This window comes from Opisthocomus hoazin, chromosome 6, assembly GCF_030867145.1.
Source record: "Opisthocomus hoazin isolate bOpiHoa1 chromosome 6, bOpiHoa1.hap1, whole genome shotgun sequence".
Taxonomy (NCBI): domain Eukaryota; kingdom Metazoa; phylum Chordata; class Aves; order Opisthocomiformes; family Opisthocomidae; genus Opisthocomus; species Opisthocomus hoazin.
In genome coordinates this window covers 22,943,442-22,964,405 of record NC_134419.1, presented here as the reverse complement: position 1 = coordinate 22,964,405, position 20,964 = coordinate 22,943,442, and the positions used below count along the sequence as shown (strand labels likewise).

General features: G+C 38.8%; 1 protein-coding gene across 3 annotated transcripts in view; it reads right to left on the bottom strand.

Annotated features, from left to right (window-relative positions):
- VAV3 (vav guanine nucleotide exchange factor 3) overlaps nt 1-20,964 on the bottom strand; it is a 203,619-nt gene that overhangs the window by 120,288 nt on the left and 62,367 nt on the right. For all 3 annotated transcript variants that reach the window (XM_075422241.1, XM_075422242.1, XM_075422243.1), the window contains exons 3-7: nt 10,699-10,757; nt 9,792-9,857; nt 7,325-7,433; nt 2,686-2,778; nt 2,518-2,586 (exon numbers count right to left, since the gene is read on the bottom strand). In XM_075422241.1, coding sequence (XP_075278356.1) covers nt 2,518-2,586; nt 2,686-2,778; nt 7,325-7,433; nt 9,792-9,857; nt 10,699-10,757 — 396 coding nt within the window. The remainder of the gene's footprint in view (nt 1-2,517; nt 2,587-2,685; nt 2,779-7,324; nt 7,434-9,791; nt 9,858-10,698; nt 10,758-20,964) is intronic.

Genomic DNA, 20,964 nt, shown 5'->3' with positions numbered 1-20,964 from the left:
CAATCAACACATCACAGGTGAGGGAGCAAAAACTTAAAACAGATCAAATTCAGTTGCTAACAATTGTATGGCCATATTCTCAGAATCTTAAATTGCAGCAGACAAAGACATTATTATACAAATGGTTCCCAATTAATATATTACAGGAGCACACTTTCTCAGGAGTGTGCAGGGACTCAACTAATCAACACCCTTGAAAAACCCCTTAACATTAAGGGGATAAAATGTCTTTTTGAGCTTCTATCTTCATTTCAAAGTCAAGTTTTAAATTAAACTGATGGTAATATCATTAGAAACTAATGAAAGTTCCAGTACTTCAGTATCTGTTGTATCTATGTCCACCTCTTTCCCTGTCCATATATATGTCCCAATTCAAATGCATGCATAGTTTTACATACAAATGCATCCATATACATTCATATGTACACAGACAGATGTACAAACAAATGCATATGTACATATATATACATATATGTACACAGACACACACAGAAACAGAGAACCATACATACATTTTATAGAACAGAATTTTGAAATCTGGGCCCTAATGAAAGGCACTCTCTTTAGACTTGTGAGTGGTTTGGGGTGGTTGTTTTTTCTTAAAAATAAAATATATTTTGACATCAGCAGATGATTTTGTCTAGCAAACATCTTTCACAGTCTATACAAGGAATATAGCATCACCTTAAAGCACTGATCCTTCACCACAACTCTTTAATTGAGGAAAATCCATCCTGTTCCAAGAACACCACACTTGCTCTCCACATTCCAGTTTGCTGTAGAGCTCTGTATAACAACTGATTTTAGTTTAAAACAAGCTTCCACTGCCCTCCAGCCTTTGTGCTGAGGAACTACCAGAGACAAGGTCTGAGCAGACAAAGCATTTGCACATATTTTTGGCTTAGGCAAGCGCTATATTTCTTTTAATGTTTTTGGACACCTATGAAATGTTACTGGAGTCAGAAATAAGCATCATCTTCTAACAGCAGAATACTGAATGCTGATAATGAAAAGCAAAGTAAAACAACCTAAATATAACAGTTTACTATGTGTCTTCCTAGTTTCAAATAAACAGGTTTTGTTCTTTTAACTCCTCTTATCTGATCCCTGTGCATTTCTTTAATGAGTAGCGAGTAGGCTGATCTCTCAGTTTGTGGTTACAGCTCGTAAACCCTTTTCATACCCTGTTCAGTGTTTCACGTTGGCTGGCTTTAGGTCTTTCAATGCACATAAGTCAACATGTCTGGGCACACAGAGCCTTAGGAAAGAGATTTACAGTAACTTAGCTAGGGCGTATCAGGGCCTTATTCGCAACGAATAAAAAAAACATTAAGGTAGGACAGAACATAAATTTGTTTTCAAAAGCAAAAGGGTCTCCATGGGTACCTGACATACTTCAAGACAGCAAGCAGGATACTGATATCTGTGGCAGTATTTTGGACTAATCTTCACAGTGAAGGAAGTCGCAGCAATTGAGATTCAGGGTGAAAACTTCAATAGCAGGAAAAGTATGGCAAGGTGTCAGGTATCATCCTGTAACTCAACAGTGTAGTAACTGTTGTAATTTAACTTCTGTCAGGATGGTGCTGGAACAGCAACTAAAACATTCTTACAGACCAGGTTCCCACAGAATATTTAAAAAAAAAAAAAAAAACACCAAAGACCCAAACACCTCTTCATACAGCCCTGAGAGCCTGTGGGATATGCCAGAGATGGCCAAAACAGAGGTGATCATTTACAGGCAAATGAAGGTTTGATGTGGCCCATGGGCCACACTCTGGGGACCCTTTCTTTGCAGTGTGCCTCACAAAAGAACATTCCTTTCATTTATCTGTTGAGAGAGGCTTCAGACCATGTCTGATGTCTTCCTTTAAAGTCAGAATAAAGACATCTTCTGAATGCTTACATCAACTAAAAAGATACGTGAATTGTCACACTATTATGATTAGGCCAAAAGTAATAAAGTAATAATCACAGAAAACTAAGATTTCAGTCAAATAAAAAGGACTGCTACATACTTCACAGAGGATTTCCTTATCCTTTCTAGCACCAGAGTCTGAATCCAAAACCATGAGTTATTTTAACTTTAAAATGGCTTCAATTACAACAGAGCCAGGGTAGATACAAGGATTTGCAGAGTAGCTATAGAAATCCTAATGAAAGCACTATTCAGCATACAGTGGTAGGCAACCTAACAGGGACAACTTTCTACCATCACTAAAATACCAGCATATATTAGAACATGACCAATTTTCTACAAAGTATTAGTTTCTATGGGTCAAAGATGCTCCAGTTTATAACCACACAATAATACTATTTCTCTTATCCTATGCCCTCAAGTAGAAAAAAAAAAAGCAATAGTGTGCACATCTGTTTTTATCAACTACCCTAATATCTACATAAATGCATTGTGCCCTATATTTCAACTAATCATTTTGTGCAGTAACATACAACACAAATTTATCATAACCAGCTATGAACCTTGTACCTGTTCATTAAATATGCAATTATACTTACAGGAATGTTGATGAAAACCGTATCAAACTCTGATGCAGACAGAAACCTTTTCAATGGCACCATGAAAAACTGCAAGGAAAAAAATGTATATATACATTGACTATGTCATTATATTTTCTAGGCTGTTATAAAAATACATAAGTAACAATTCTGTAAGTAGTATCTTACTTTCTCTATCGATTCCAGAGTTTCAGTGTATTTCTCTTCAGTTTGCTTTATTTCAGCAAGACAACAGCTTCTTACGTCATTTTCAGTATATTTCTGCAATTACAATGGAGTCAAGTTTAAGCCATTAACAGGCACCTAATGGATAACTAATCTATTTATTTCTTTACAATTAAGCAATTAGGATAACTGCTTCCTGAAATTTTCTGCATACTACAGCTTCCAAAGATGATAGCAATAACCAAGAATATTTTAATGTTCAATTAGCTGATGACTTTAAGAGTTTTACTAAAATTCAGCATCAAAGGAATATTATGAAAAGTTAATGTTCAGACATAAAATGCTGAACTCTCTGCATGTACTTCGGAAGCTGAAATACGAGGTCACATTTAATTTACATCCAGACTGAGAGATCTTACTTAAAATACTGAGCAGTTAATAATACCATTAAACTTAACAGGACTAAATCATGTAAGTAACTTTGCATTGCCATCAATATTGGATTCAGTCCAATCCCCACATTTCTTTACAGTTTTTCTCTTTTAGTTCTCAATCGGAGCTTTCTCTTCAGATACAATATGAGTATGTCCTCAAATCAGGAAATGCAGTGACCTCTAAGTTCAGGTCTTGCACACATATGAGTGTCTTCAATGAGATCCTGGTATTTTTCCCTGTAAACCACCAGACTCCTAGGAAATTGAAGTAATTATCAGAATAGGACTCCATAAAAATAGTTTACAAGAGCTCTTACTGAAGATCAGATTTACAGCATTACAGCTTCAATAACTTGCAAATCCAATTTCAAATAAGACTGAATACTTGGAAGAAGGGATGGAAACATTCACGTCAAGCAGGACTTAAAACATCTGGAGACATATAGGTTAGCTTGGAGACGTGACACACTAACTGGTTAGGCTCTCACAATTAAAAGCAACAACTGATCCAAAATGTTTTCTCCAAAACCAACAATAAGCAGTGGCTTAATAAACAATAGTACTGTCACATCCTTCCTAAACCTATTTATCAGTGTTATGGTTTGGCTGCAGCCGGCAACAAAAGTGCCACACAGCCGCCCCTCCCCCCGCCGGCGTGCGGAGGAGAATGTAAAGAAACAGGCAGAAACCGGTGGGTCGGGATAAGGGCAGTTTAACAACAGCAAACAAAGGGAACAGGAACAACAACGATACAGATAAGGAGAAAACACAACACAAACCACACAACCCAGAGAGCCGCTCTCCCGGACAGGACCAGCGCCACGTGCTCCCCAGCCGCGAGTGAGTTCCCGCCGCCCTGCTCCCCCCCACCGGAACCCAGCATGAGGGCACATGGTATGGAACACCCGGCTCTGTTTGGCCAGGTGGGGTCAGCCTGCCCGGCTGTGTCCCTTCCTGGAGTCCGGTGAAAATTAACCCTGTTCTGGCCGAACCCAGGACAATCAGTTTGTAACATCCTTCCAAGGAATCCTTCAGCATATCCCTGACTTTATTGTACCTTTTTTCACACAGTGTAGGGAATCCACATACTGCACATAATAGACATGACTAGATTGATTTTACTCAAATACAGGGAGAGTCAGGACTAGAAATTTAGTACTGTAGTTCTTTCCATTCAGAAAAAGACTTTTAATTTTAGAACAACAGACTTCTCCCCCAGGACTAGCAAAACCTCTGGACTGAAATTTTAACTATTAGCTCTTAGTACTTTTAAGAGCTAGACTCCTTCCACTCCCTCTCTCTGCTGTCAGTCTACTTGACACACCTGCTAAGCATACAACAGCAAACAAAGCCTCACTTAAACTGTCCACGAGCTCCTATGATACTGCTTGGCCACCTATGAAGAGTAGGAAATGTATTCCTACTGCCTAAACTAGATGCCAAGTTGCAAATCATAGAGGCACATAAAGCTTCACCACTGTTCACACTTCTGTTTATTGTTTTGACGTATCTCCTTTACCCTTCTCTCTGTCTCCATGTGACTCTACAAGCAACTCCTGCAACCGTAACATTACTTCTCACTCTCATCTACCAGGCGCTGCTTATCTCAGAAATTACTCTTTAAAACCCAATTGGTGCAGTTATTAATTTTCCCACAAACATTAAAGTGACCTCCTTATCAGCTGCAGACAGAAATTAAACATTTTGCAAAAATACAGTCTGTCATTATCAGTAGAAATATACTTAGCGAGCATCATCTGATGATCCGCCTCATCTCAAAATCTATTATTTATTCCCAAATTCTTTGGTGGGGGAAGTGGGCACTGTCACAGTTAACCACAGTTAATCTATCTCAATAAAGTATTAGAATTTCACATTATTCAGACTTTTAGTTATTTTTCACCTTTACCTTTGCAAGCTCAATACTGTTCAAATTGTTTGCAGTATTTGCACCAATATAGAAGTCATTGTACCCAACAGAAGTTTACATCCTGTTGCAAAATGTTGGGGTTTGTTGTTCATCAACTCTCACAAGAGCAATGCAAACAAATTCCTGGGATTCTGCTTAAAACCATTCACTTCATTTTTGTGCTCACCTAACCCAAACACATCATTCACGTAGGCACTTTTGGCAGAAATTAACCTATGAGTTTTCTACCTGTGCCACAAACTTCTAGAATCTGAGTGCAATTGAAAAAAAGTAGAGATTAAATATAAGAAATAATGTGCAAAAACCAGTACAAGTGAGAAAAATTGTCTTTGAAGGTCAGCTACTGCTAGAGAAAATTTAGCGAAACAGTTTACTTTGCAAGATAGTGACCATAAATCAAGAATGGAGGGAGATGCAAAGTATTTGGCTACTACTGGAGACTCAAAGTATCGGGTTCTTCTAAAAATCTACTTGAAAACTGTCCTCTGGCTAGTGTTTTCATATGCAAAGAATTCTCCCATAGGATTCAAATGAAAGAACTGCACAAAATTGTCATGTTAGCATGCACTGTATTTATAAACCTTAGAAGAAATTATCACAAACCAGAAATAACCATGACATTCAAGAAAGCTGTCACAGCAAAACAACTGTAACAACTCCATCACATGTTGTGGAAAAAATATTTTGCTGTACCATGTTTTCAATTTTCATTTACTTTCTACAAGAAACACATACAAGTCTGCTCAGTCTGAAGTATATAGGCTAAGATGCAACTAAAATTAGAACGTGAGAGTTCTGATTGCTATATTACTCATTTGCTTGAAACACAGATATGTGGGAGTGGCATCTGTGACAGGAAAAAAAGAATCAGAGAAAGTCTACACACCACCAACTCCCAAAGATTAACAACTGTCACAACTGAAGAAAAAACAAAAAGGCCACCCACACACATTACGTGAAACCCAAAATTTAATCTGTTCTGAGTTTCAGTATAAATAAACACTCAAAACAAGATGACAGTAAAGATTTCCTACAATTCAAAGATGTTTCTAAAACATCCTGTCCATAAGCAAATGCGACTTCATTAGATTTAACACAGTGTTTTCTCAACTCAATTTTTTATTTGGCTTTCATTGAATAACCTAAACTTTCGGAGGCAAACAAAATTAAGCAAAAATGTGAAAAACCAACATAACTTTTTGCTTATCTCATCCTTGATTTACGTGCATTACCTGCAGGATTTTGTATTAACACAAAACCAGGCTTGAAAACAATATCGTTATACTCAAAAAAACAGAGATTAAAACAAGGCAGTAATCTTCCCAAAGAGAAGATACTGGTAACTTTGGGGAATCACCATAAAAGCAGAGAACACAAATCACCTTAGCTATCTCTTACACTTGTACTGAAAAGTTACTCAAGGCGGGGAACACACCCTATAAAACCCCAAGATCTTTAGAATTTCTCACTTCATGTAACTATATCATTAAAAAGCAATATAGAAAAGTAGAGGCAAGTTTCCAGTGTAAGACAACAGGAAGTATAACAGAGCTTCATGTCAATATAGAGGAATAAAACAGTTGTCCTAAAAAAACAGGACCTGTCATGGCCACAGGGTGACATTTTCCAGATCAGAAAGTACATCTCTGAGAAAGGGCAGACAAATACATTAGGGTTTCTTGCAGTTAGCAAGTAAATTTTATTGCCTAAGTTTAGATTTTTTCAAGACAATTTTGAAAACTGATCATGGTACCTTTCTATCATAGAGTAAATAAGCTACTTGCCCCACTATGAGTAAGACCGTCCTAATAATCAACAAAAACTACTTGGTAGAATAAGTAGGAATTTCATTGGCATGAAACAATTATCAGTTGCCCTTGTTAGAGTAGTAGTCCAAATTATGGCTGGAACAACAGCATCTCATAACATTATAACTTATTTTTGGAAGTTGGACACTTTGAAGTAAGCAGTTAATTTAATTGCTCTTAAAATAGCTGGTAAATCTTGCTATTTATAACTGACAAACTTAAAATAAGTAATTCTTGTTTTTAATTTAAAAATTATATTTATTTCAAAAAATTACCATAGTTAACATTCAACCCTTAGACAAAACAGTCTGCACTGCACGTGATAATGCACTGCACGTGGCAGCTCCAGATGCCACTGAGCATGAGTGAAGTTTCAGTGAAACTAGCAATAAAGATATAATTTCACAAATATTAACTTTCAAAAATATAACTGCTATTGTTCAAAAATAGGTAGGAATTGGAAAACGTACAGGTTGCTGTGCTGCTTCATCTTTCATTAGGTCTTCATAAACCTCCCCACCTTCATCTTCTCCGTAGACACAATCATACAACTCCTCATCTTCATCAACACCAGTTTCACTGAAAGGAAAAGACAATTAAAAAAAAAAAAAGCTGTGCAGCATAGGCAAATTACCATCAGCTCTGCAAGAGACAACTCTTCACAGGAAAAGATTTCTGCAGTAAACAGATTAATTAATAGAACTATCTAAAAAAAGAACTCATTAAGGGAAATTAAGTCCATTAATTTTCTTTCCTCAACACATTTAAAAAACGACTGTACAAAATAAACACAACACTGAAGACTGCATGAATTTAGAACCACACAGAAACTAAACCAAGCACTAAAAGCAGCTTATCAGGACAGTTTTGTCACAAAGTACTGTCCAGACACTGTCTGCTCTTCATCTCTTTTCCCACTGCATGCAATGAAGATGAGCTGCCCCTCCATACTGCGGAATCCCACCACTGGTACAGGTCTCCTTCCTGCCTGAAGAAAGGATTATCTGGGGTAAAATACACTAAAGACTGCAGAGCCAGCAGCTGAGAGTCTGTACCTTCACAACATAAGCCAGTATCTTGATCACCTCATGGCAACCTTCAGCTTCCCAAAAATAAAAAAAGCAACCTTTCAAACAGCAAATCAAAAAGTTCAACAAAACAGAGTATGCACAAGAAGTGTCCTCCTACTATCCAGATTACAGAAATACCCCAGCATAAAGTCAATGCTCAACCATACCCCTCAGCTAATTCAGATTCAGAGTCAGTCCTGCTGGAGTTTCACCTGCTTTGCACTAGGACCATATCAAGCCTGTATCTCTTGCATCCACATTTCTTAGGGTGTGTCTACAAAAGAACTCTACAAGGTATTGAAAACACTCCAGTCACAATAATACAGAAATTTGATCAGAGGTGCTGATAATTTAGACATTTTTACTGTTGGAAGACAACACTGAAATCCTTCAGAGTAAAGAACAAATTGAGGATCAGTCCACTAGAATTAGGAAGGACAACTATTTCTGTTAAGTGGATCATTAATTTGTAATTTGATGCAAAAGAAGAGCTATGAATCTCAATTTCTTTGGTATGATTTGTTAACTTTTTTTTAAATGAACGACTGTCTCCCAGTACTGAATTTGTATACCTATTTAAGAGCTGACAGAAACAGTCTTTTCAAACAGTGCTGATACCACCTAAGAGATGAGGACATCACCTCTAGCCCACTTGGGTCTCAGAGGAGTCTGCAACTCCTACCTTCTGCATGTTCAACTTACACAGAGTGAAAAGCAGCTACCTATGAGACAGCCAGTCAGCTGCAGGAGACAAGCTGGAGCTTTGCAGGGAAGGTGGCAAGGTGAGTGATGCCAACCACGGTGGGATTTTGCTTCTTTGTAGATAATAAAGAAAAAAAATCCATGGTGTGAACAGCAGCTACTTCACCACATCACAGCAAGCGACATACAGTGTGGCCAGAGTCAAGACTTTTTCCATCTGAACATGAGGAAGAACTTCTTCCCTCTGAGGGTGACAGAGCACCGGAACAGTTTGCCCAGGGAGGTTGTGGAGTCTCCTTCTCTGGAGATATTCAAGACCCACCTGGACAAGGTCCTGTGCAGCCTGCTCTAGGTGACCCTGCTTCGGCAGGAGGGTTGGACTAGATGACCCACAGAGGTCCCTTCCAACCCCTACCATTCGGTGATTCTGTGAAGACAAAGCCACATGGGCACTAGTGATGTGAGCACTGGTGAACTTTGAGCTTTGGGACAGTGAGCTCTGATCCAAGCTCTAGTCTAACATGATTCCTAATGGATCTTGAGAGATCCTAGCCATAGGATACAAAAGTAGTTCTTCCTGGCAATTTTTTATACCCATACGTGTTTATCTAATCAGTCTGCAAAATAAAGCAGCAGTCTACCATTCAGTACTATACAGTATGTTCATGTCCATCTTATTTGTACCTCAAAGCCAGTGTGAAAATTGGCAGTACTTAATAATCCTGCAAACACTTACCCAGAGAGGTAAATGCACTCATATGAACAGTTTTATTGGCTATAGGACAACCACCCACTTGAATTTGATCTAAACACGCACTTTCTTTGCAAATTCAAGACAATTTCCTTGGGTCCCTTACAACTGCTATTGTAATTCTATGAAAGTACTTTCATAGTGCAGACAGATAATTCAAAAACACATTCATGAGTTACTTTGCTACCAGTGCCCTCCATGAAACATGCTTCCTTACATGTATACACGTACTACAATCATTCTGATAAGATTTCATAGTGAAGTCTTCCTGGTCAGCATAATGGCTAATGAAATCTTTTTAAATCAAGTAAATATCCCATTCTCATTAAAACTATGCATTCTTTAGCATCACATAAATAATAACATGCAACTGAAAGCAAAAATCTTGCATTTAGCTAAAGATTCACAACATACTCTATTAAATCAGGAAGACCTTTGTAGACATCTTCATCATCAACACTTTCTTCTGTAGGGAAGGGTCTACAAAAAGAAAAATATCGCAAATTATGGACAGTACTAGTCTAGTCACATAGGGGGTTCTTGTTTGGTTTCTGAAATTTTCACACAGATCACTGGATGTTACTGTATTTGCACGTTCTGCTCTTTCTCTGATTAATAGTATACATGTATTTAAAATTCTGTATATGATTGATACTTAATATAATAAAAAACCCTACTGGATGGGGTTGTTATAAATCACCACTAATACACATCATTGTCAGTTTTTCAACTGAGAATATTAACTACTCTTTTTAGCACAAGACATGGATTACAGGACAGGATGGGAAATTTTGTCTATGTTTTAAAAACATCATCCATTCATATACAACTGCTAAATCTAACCATTCAAAAAGATGGAGAATAACAAAGCATGAAGTCTTCCACCATCTCTCGCAGCCCACAATTATCATTCATGAGATTAGGTTTGGTTGAGGGTTTTTTTGTTTCTTTTTGAAAACGAGAATCTCAAACTTGGCAGTTCTGCCGATTTTTCGAAGGGAAAAAGAAGAGAAAACCCATTCACCTTCACATAGATCAGCACTGCATCAGCCTGACCTGCAATCCAGGTGTCATAACTACAACACAAGTTCTGTAACACTAACTGCTCATTTGTTCAGCCTGTGTTTCAGCATGAGAAGTACATGTAGTTCAGGTACTTCAGTAAGTACACTAAGATAAACCTGGAGACAGATATCTTTTTCCTGATCATCCAACCTCCTGTTAAAAAGCTCCATGTCTGCCTATACTGCCTCTAACAACTCTTCCAAGGAGCATCATGCAAGAGGCATTACCCCCACCGTTCACTAGGGAAACAACATACCTTATTCCTGTGCCTATTGCAATAGGAGTGCGAGAAAGTTTTGAAAGTGTTTCTATCACCTGGAGAAGAAGAACACAGAAACCATGATTAGTTGTAGAACAGAAGTAGGAATTCACTGTTGTTTAACTATCTGCAACACCATTTCACATGGAATTATATAAACAGATACAGAATGTCGCTGTGCGAAATACTGAATGCACTGAACCTCCACAGATTTCCCATGAGCTGGTCTTCAGTGGTTTTGTACTGGGGGATGTGATGGGACCACAAAGAGAGGAAATCCCTTATTTACAAGTTTCAGCACAAGTAAAAGCAAATTTAAATGGATTTAAAACCAGGTCATATATGTCACAAATTGGACACTCAATTTGCAGTTGGATCTGGATGCAATTGTAATCAAATTTTATCTTACAGACTGCTCTGAAGACTTTTTTTATTGTAGCTCCAGAAAGAAAATCTGCATTTGAGCTTTTCCAAACACCGACCAGAAGAGGGAGCCAAACGCCAAATCAGCAACAATCCACCTTTCTGGAACCGGCTTGCAAAGGAACTGTAATCTCTTATAAATCAAACAGGAAAAGAAGCTGCGTATTTGAGCCCATAAGCTTTGTTTATTTTTAGAATATGGCAGCAATCTGGAAGATCTCATTCTACGAAAGCATATCCTGTAAGTGCTCAAAGTCATACAATAAGAGAGGGAGAACATTAGGGAGGGTAGAATATATGTACCTTTGGTCACATACATGGAGTCATTTTGCTGTCAGCTGTAATACTACAAGACCAACTTTTACTCTGCCTGGCATGTCCTCTCTACCACAAATATCTTCTTTTAAGCATTATCAGATTAGCAAGTCTTATTTGCTAGAGATAGAAAAACAGCCAAAATGACATCCTGTCTGAATTTCCGTACTTCCAATGACAAGGTTCCCCTGAACTTCCCAGAAGTTTCAGGTTGGGTCTTTACAACTTAAAATCCATATTAAGCTGAACTTCCAAAGAAGGTTTTTATCAGTAGTATCAAAATTGAGTATAGCAATTATACATTACATGGGCACTTGATATGAATCTCTACCATTAAAATCGTTTCTTTTTGAAGTTCTAATTACAAGACTAACCTGACCATAAAACAGAGCTAAAAGTACATCTCTCAAAGGAAGGACAATGACATGTTCACACACGAGAATGACAAAGCAAAAACCACAGAGAATAATCACCAACTACAGAGCTTAAACTGAAGTTACAAAGCCATGAAAGTGAATCGGGTCTTACATGCAGATGAGCAAAATTCAGAATGAACTAAGTTATACTACTCCTGTGAAAGGAACATTTTGGGTTCACTTAAACTGCTATGAAAATTAATGCCACAGAAAATCTGATTCTGCCTTACATAAATGTCAAAGAATAATAAAAACACATAAATATGCTACGAACATGATCAAAGGTGCAGGCACATTAATTCCCCTATGAACAGAAGAACTGCAATACAGCTTGGAGTAAGTTCTGGAAATTGTGAATAAAAGTTGATTGAACAAGCCATAAAGTTAATTAAAAACTTTCACATTAGTCAAAAGATCAGAAAGGAAAAGAATTCTTTAAAAAGTCTTGCTGTGCTGGGGAGTTCTGGTTTCTGTACCAGACAAGAACTTTCACCTGCACACCTGGGAGAATCCCACTGCAGGACTGCTAAGCCACATGAGACAAGACACTATGGGAAATTAATAGAAAATTCAATAGCTGGCAGAATTATGTGTCCAGACAGATGGGTGAATACTGATTGTCAAAATCACAGGAAAAGTGGTTTAATGATTATCAACATGGGGTGGGGCAAGTCCGGTGAACTAAATATCCCTTTCCTGTTTCAACATGTTACTTCCTAGCACACAGAAAATCTTTTGCAAACTACTGCCACCCACATAAACCTTTTTCCTCAGAGGGTTTCACACTTCTCTAGCATAATCAAACCCAGAAGAAGCATGGCTTACTCTTTACAGCTAATTAAGCTTTCTTCAAGCTAACACAAAAAAGATATGTACAAAAAAAATTACTGATTTTAGGAAGATAACTCACAAATGTTATTCCCAAAACATACGACCAAATTACATTTTACAGTTATCAATACAAACACAAACAAAACCCAGACCTACAAATTAAGAGGAACAGAAAAACTTCTTCAGAAACTGATGTGAAACCTTCGTTTAAGGGAAGGAAAAAAAATTCCCATACACTGAGGAAGCCAGAAAAGTGTTTATGAGAACATGTAAACACAGAAAAGGAGAGAGAAAGGAACTATATGACTAGAGACAACAGAAGACTACTAGTAAATTTCACTGTTCTTAGAATGGAGAATGTCTGGCACTGCAGGAAGAGCTAACTAACATACTGGGAAGTAAACCGGCAGATTTCTGTCAAAAACTGAACACTGGATAATCCTCTAAGAAAATGGTAATGATCACAACAGCAGTCAGTATCTCGGAGACACACTGTGCTCTCCAGAAGTATGGGATACAGCACGGCCACGCTGGCATTGCAAAGGGGGAAAGGTAATGGGCAGAGATCACTATTCTTCTATTTCAAAACAAAACAATTTAGAATTTTTGACCATTAACCACCCAGTGTGTATTTAAGATTAAAATACGTAACTGAAAACAGACATAACTTCCACAAAATAAAAAGTAATGCTTGCCCATTGACTGTTCTAGTAAAGCACAGCTTAAAATAGCACTCTGTCAAAAACAGCATGGTTTCTACTGACGGATAGTGTTCTTGCTATCGTGGTTTCCTTAAAGCGTTCTGAGAAAACACCAGGCATACTTACAAAAGTAATCATACGTGAAACTACCACTTCTGGTCAACACACTATTTTAACATCACATACATGTAAATGTATTTGCTCCAATGTGAAGTAGGGCAAAGAACGATTCTCCTTCCACACACAGAATTTCAGGTCTTTGGTTCTGAGCTGCTGCACGAACTCTTAAGAGTGTTCAAATTTCTAAGTCCATGGGGAAGGTCACAGTCATGTATGGGCCAAGTCGTCAGAAAAACAATCAGAGTTTCAATAGACATTCATCAAAACAATCAAACTAAACCCAGCAATATGTCTGATTTTCAACAAACTGACAGTCAGGGGTTTTCAGAACAGTGCTAGTTTGAACCCTTTACAGTTGTTGTAAGAGAAGCTTTAACACAGTGCAATTCTGAACTCCAAAATTACAGCGTACCATACACATGAAAGTCCGTAACATTCAATTTAGTGCTTTTTATGTGCTTTTTTTGCCTTGCTCTCTTCCCTTCAGCAGAGCTTTAATCTGGTTTTACCTGCTTAGTCCTAAATGATTGACCAGTTCTCTTCCACAGCAAGGACTCAGACAGATGCTTCTGTACCTTTGAATGAGGCTAAACTGGATCTCAGCTTAAGCGCAAAAGTAGCACTCCTTGCTTGTACAAAGTCCAGAACAACAGGGCTTCCATGGCTGGCACTGCTCTGCAACAAAAATGCAGAAAGCGCTGCAGGGCCTTTGCACACATGGTCTTACCAGGAACAGGAGTGAAAACAGATACCAAGAGAAGATTTGTATTTATAGTCTGGCTAGCTACAACACACAAAACAAGAAATGTTTATACTCTAAAACATCCTGCAATGACTACAACCCTTCACACTGGAAAACTCAGTAACTCTATGACTCTCCTGCAGTGAACCTTTAATTGGGAGATGTGCGCAAGAGACTTTCAGACATAAAAGGAAACCCCACCTGCACCCACCTCAATACACTTCCTTTGCACTAATGCCATCAAACAGAGGTTAAACAACTCTTTAAAGTCACATCAAAGCCATACTTGCTCTAAGAAGATGTGAACATCCAGGTTTGTTTTTCAGTATATAGCCATTTTATGCAAAATATGACACGAAATTCAAATCTACGGCCCTGCAAGAGGAAGCACACCTCAGCCCATGCCCCAGCAAGGGGCTCTGCTCCTCATTCATGATTCCGGCACAGTTGCAAGCACAATGATCTCACAGTACACATTAACTCTTTACTTCATGAATTACTCTAACAGCAGGGTTTTTTTGGTTTGGTATTTATTATTGTTTCACTTGACTTACTGTTGTAGGGCAGACTCTCCAGCTCACGTAAGCACTCTCTTCTCCCTTGCCAAAACATTATTTTGTAATTTCCTGCAGCCATTCTGTTCAGTAAATCTCATCAGATATTCCTATGCATACTTACAGCAGCAGTACACTGGAGTGATTATTTTACTTCTTTTCATAGCAGTGGTACATCTGAGTTTAAAATGTGCCTTATTAGGTATTTTGGTGTGGGTCACTTTTTAACTTCTTTTCTTAAAAAAGAATTTAGAAATCATGCAGTTCAAGAACAGACGAAGTACATTTTAAAAGTACTTTTCCACTTTTAGAAGAAACAGAAGTAAATCATTTTTCAACTTACTGCCTCCCCAGACAGGCAACATTTCCTTGCTATTAACAGTTGCTGTCAGGACTAGGCCCATATTTATATTTCTGATGTTTACCTAAACTGAAAACACAAAGTGATCAACAGGCACTGATGGAAACAGTTTCATAGTTTATGCCAATAAAACCTAGAAAGACTCACTTGTGGGTTAGATCTTCAAAGCAATTGATTCCATGTATGCACTTAAATCAGGATATGTTTTTTAAGACACAGTAAAAGTCTCCAAGAATTCACAACCACATTATGTATGAAGTCTTTCTTCAAAATCTGGTCATCTAGTTTAGTATTTGAGTGCTGCATTTTGTGGAGAGAACTTAGCTTTACTCCCTCCCTTGAAGTGAATTTAATGCACACGCATTTCTTCCCAAACAGGTCTTATGTCACTTCATGGGATTTGGGGTAACAAAAAAAAAAAAAAAAAAAAAACCACACTTCAATTATAGAGGAAAATTAATCCTTCAGAGAGTTGTAAACTCCTTGGCTATGGTCTGTCTCCATTCCAGCCTACGGATTGGAAGAGTGATCTCAAGCACTTATGTTCAAAAGTTTAGATTTCTAATCACATGTCTAACATGCCCCCTTCTCAACTGACTTTGAAATAGTTCTGTTTGGTTGGCTGACTTTCAGTTATATAAAAGTATAGCAGTGTAAACAATACATAAAAACAATACCTGTTTTACATGTAGCTGTAACTACTCTCAAACTAAGAGAGTGCAGTCTATGCATGAATAGAGCCAAGTGGCTGCATAAGACTGGTTTAGGTACCACCACCTCAAAGGAAACTAAAGAGCTGCAATTTGCTTTCTCAGAGAAGCAAGCATACCTGTATTTTGTTATTCAGAAAGAAGGATGTTTTTCTGTCCATGCTTGACAAAAATCTTCGCATCCTTCACTTTTGCATGCAATGTAAGTATTGCCATTTCAAGAATCAATTCCTTCAAAAACCTGTCTCAAGGACACCCAAATTTCCATTGGCAAAGAATCATTTGCTTATTTAATACAGGATATGTTATACAAGAGAAATACTACACTCCATTCTATGTAAGCTTCCATCTGGTTTCCAAGTAAGATTTATCAGCAAGACAACGATGTATATTGATGCCGTGAAAAGCCAGAATTGAAGACTTAATAGTCGGCAGACTATTAACCAGGTATTCTTTATTACGGCGCCGGGCACACGGGGGATTCTCTCCTCAAAACGTGTGCACCGAAGAGACACAGTTACTAGGTATTTATACTATGTTAACATACATATTAATTACATTTCCAAGAAATGCTTATCATAGTAATGGTTTTTCCGAGAACTCATTAATATATGGTAATGTCCGTCGCACATGTTTGTTTGGCGTCTCTCGGCGGGGTCTTCAGATTATCCTTCAGCCTCCTCATCTCTGTAGTTTGCATATCTGTTCTCCCAAGGCCCAGGCGCCTAAAGGGATTATTCAGGAGTCCCTTATCTTGCAACTGTCCCATCCCAATTATTCACAAAGAACCAAGACTTGTTTTCGTTGTGCAATGATTCTGACCACCTGAAGTGATAACATCCCCTACATGATACATTTGTTACATTTACAGTTATCAATATAAAATGGTTACACATGCTTTAGACTACTTATCAATGCTACATTACATTTTCTGTGTTTTTTCCTCACTTCATTACCTGAAAACTTTGATTGAAAGAATCAAAGGGATTCATTTAGACGGAGAAATTCACCCTAGAATCTTTCAGAGATCCTGACAAAGGGTACTGAAAGGTAGTGAGTCTTGAGATATGTATGTGCACATATTAATTACCTGGATATACACATACACTGCCCAGAGCTCTGAGCAGATTATGAAAAACAAAAAGCTAATGCAAGCACAAATCCAATGTTCCTAGACAAGACAAAGACATACACAGTCTGCATCACTAGGGTAAGGCTGTTATGAGGCAAATTCCAACTGTCTTATGTCCAGGGTACCTAAAAGTCAGAAGTGCTACTCATGCCCGCATGCTGAGGGAGTTTTCATTAAGCTGTTTTCACTCATACATCAGATCAGAGAGAGAGGGGAAAAAAGAAAAGATAAAAAGAGTAATCATTTTGTGCCTCTGTCACTCAGAGGTAAGATAAAATTGCTACACAAATTCTCAAATTACTTATTTTAAGAAAGAAGCTTTATCATTTGCTCCTCTGCAGTTTACCAGGCCCCAGACAACCTGGGATCAATACTTCCTTTGGCACGAGGTGGGGGGGAACATCTCTTAATATTTTATCGTAATCCATCATCGACTTTTGAACCAAAAAACCTCTAGGAATGGTTACATTTCAGTTTAACTTGGCTGACAGATATGAAAAAGGACAGGTAGCCAAACAACTCCAGGATGATTACACATCTGCTGATCTAATGAGCATATTATTCCACGTAAAGAGCGTTTGTAAGTTAAATTGAACATTTTCTCTCCATCTGCCTTGTTCTGGTATTGTGTTAGTACCCTGTGTTGGTTCAGGTTAGTTTTAATCAAACCACAAGCCTCTAGGGAAGGAGAAAGGATGAGGGCTTTTCAAAAAAAAAAAAAAAAAAGGCAGAATGAATGAAAAATTATTAAAATTTAAAAAAAAGAAGAGATCGCCTAAAAGCAAACCCTTCATTTCACATAATGGCACTTCTAACAGGCCCTCAAAAACAAACAGCAAATTTCAAATACCAGCTATGCAAATATGCCTCTAAATACTGCTATGGCATACACTGAAGCATCAAAGTCATACAGACACAAACACATGAAAGAGTTTACAGCCTTGGCATCTACACCAACATTTCCTTAGGAACACAACAGTCTGCAGACCTCCGGCAGGTAGAAATGTAATAGCCTGCATCTGATTACACAAAGCTTCGCACATAGCTGAATACTGATTTTCATCTTATCCAAATAATGAAATCCAAGTTTTAGGTGTAGAGCACTGGTAACTGCAATCCAAAGGAAAGTAATAAATTTACTTTCCACAGGAGTAACCACCAGCTACGCGATGCTGCCTGTTTTCTCACTGACAACACCTTCAGCCACGCCAATTCTGGCATCTTTCCTTGTCCATGTCCATTCTTCCATTTCCACTGAACTACATCCTCAGGAAACACACCTAAGGAGGCTTACCGCCGGCACAGTAGCAGTACGGAAAATAGCCCAACTGCCCCAGGGAACCACGGCAGAGAAATTCACAACTCCGAGCCAAGTTTTTTGTGACTGACAGGAGCCTGCCAGCAACTCTGCAAACCAGCTTGAAATCAGGTGCCAAGTGCTCTTATGCAGAGAGAGCAAGGGTAATACGACTGCTGTAAAAGCTGGTTTTGGCAGTCATGCGCGTTTCCTCCGAACACAGAGCCCCAGCTCGGAGGTGCTGCCGTGCTGCTGGGGCGGTCTAAGCCTGGCTGGCTCCGGGCATGCAAACCTCCACTCCTCCCCTCCTGGGCCGGGGATACGCCGTACATTGCATTGCCCTAGGGAAGTCTCACCTTGCATCCTTTATCTCCAGTGTCTCCACAGTGTCTTCATGGATAAAGTGGCAGGAGAGTCTTTCTCCACACTGAAAAAAAGTGCCCAAGACAAAAAACCTCCTGGGTGTTGCCTCTTTGTAGATAAGCTAACTACAGAGATGCAAACTGCTGGGGCTTCAAAAGCCTTGGGGAATCAGCAGCTATAAAAGATGCAACATTCTCCAAATCCTTGTAAGGAGGAGAGGTGAGGAGGGCAAACTGGCACTAGGAAGGCAAGCAGAGTGAGAGAGCTAGAAAAACAACATAACTTTAAAAAAGCACTCTGGAAGATACGAGAAGACACATGAGCTGATGTCCAAAAGGACAGGTTTCAGCTGGGCATACATTCCCCTTTTAGTAAAATTACATCTGACATTAAGTTAGAAATACCGAAAACTGAACAGTTCCGTTGTTCTTTTTCTTTTCGCATCTCTGAATTATAGCAAGAAACACTTCGTGCCGTATGTTTACATTACAGATGTAAGGTATCTATAGCATTTTCCTCCAGGACAGTAGTTAAAATAAAAGCATAACTGCAGTTTCCAACAATACCAGGTTGGACCCCTCACTAACCAATCTCCTCCTCCACGCCTCTCGCGCACTGAACATCTTTAACATTTTATTTCTTTTGTATGAAATGACACCTCTGATTACGCAAACTCCTGAACTGGAATAGTGGGACTGGCAGATGTAACCATATGGGACTGCCTGCACGACTCCTAAATATTACTGACCAAAAAAAAAAAAAAGAAAGAGAGAGAAGCAAAACTGAATGCTCTCCAGTAATTCATAAAACTCCATGCCATACTATTAGGACCATCATAAGCAATTCTTCAATAATCAGTATCCAATTCTGGACACATTATGTATACACATTAAACAAAAGTTGTGCTTAAAATCCCATTTTTTTAAGCTTCAGGTCAGTGACGAGACTAGTTCAAAAGCATGAAAGCTTCCCTAGACAATTCTGCTCTTACAAGGAACTGAGAAAGTCCAAATGTCCAAATGGCACAAGCATCACAGTACTGTTAATCTCTGGGTTCATTTTGTCCAAAAGGCCAAGACACTCAGCACAGCAGGCGTGTAACCACGGTGATGGAATTAGTTAATCATAAAGTACGAACAATGCTGCTATGTCCCTTGTACAGCCCTGCCCATCTGGACATTAGGTCTGGGAATAGAGGGTTTAGTCCCTAGGTAATCATTAATGTTAAACAATAATGGTGAAGGGGGATTTTTAATAGAAATAGCGTTACCAAATGGTTGCAGGTGTATTTGTGGTACCTCTCTATTGTGTGAATTAATTGAAGCAAAAAGTCATACATCTCCCCCCAAAGAAGTTAGTTTTAATTAAAACCAGCAGGTGCCTAGAACTGGTCAAGACGACCCATGCCGCAGGGACAAGAGCCAGAAGAGGACTGAGTTTGCGCAGAAACTGTGATGAAGAGGATAAGCCTTCATCTTAGGACCCCCGACAACCACCACTAAGAGGCACTGCGCAAGTGCGGGTGGGAGGAGTGTATGAAAATGGACTGATTTGACTATGAAAGGAAGGGCTTATGTAATCAGATGAATATGTATATTTTGATCTATATAGACTGCACAGAAGGGGTATGGGGTATGCACGTTCGGTGGAATTATCCCCCGTGCATCCGGCGCCGCAATAAAGAATGCCTGCCTTTTAACACTACATTGGTGTTACGAGGTTTTATTCCCGGATTTTCGGTGACAGGCGCAGGGAGTTTTAGCAGCCACCTCCTATCTGCAGCTCCTGGCTTAAGTTCTGCGAAGGCCTTCCAGCCCTCGCCATGCCTGCAGAGACTTTAGGTCTGGGTTGGGGTTTTGGGACTTATGGGGGGGCGGGGGGGGGCGGTGTTTGTTTGGGGGTTTTATTGTTGGTTGGTTTTGGTTTGGTTTGTTTTTTGAGATGTTGCTTAAAGAATGGCAACCTTACTTCAAGCACTACTATGCACTAAACACAGCACTTGAACTCTGCAGCTAACAGCACAAGCGCAGACCACCTTCAATCCTACTATCCTTGTGAGAGAGAATGAAATACGATTTTGTCCCTTCTGGTGCATTTACTATGTTTCAGGTGTTGCATGGAGGGCAAAGGAATATAAAAGGATATGCCTAGGACAATACTGCAAAAGCCAGCTGCTATAAAATCATTCCAGTTCCCTTCATAAACTTCATAAGAATAACCTATACTTACAAACAGCGTCTTCAAACTGTATTCAGCTTTGATCGAGTGCTCACTTTTAATGCCTTGTAAACACTCGTA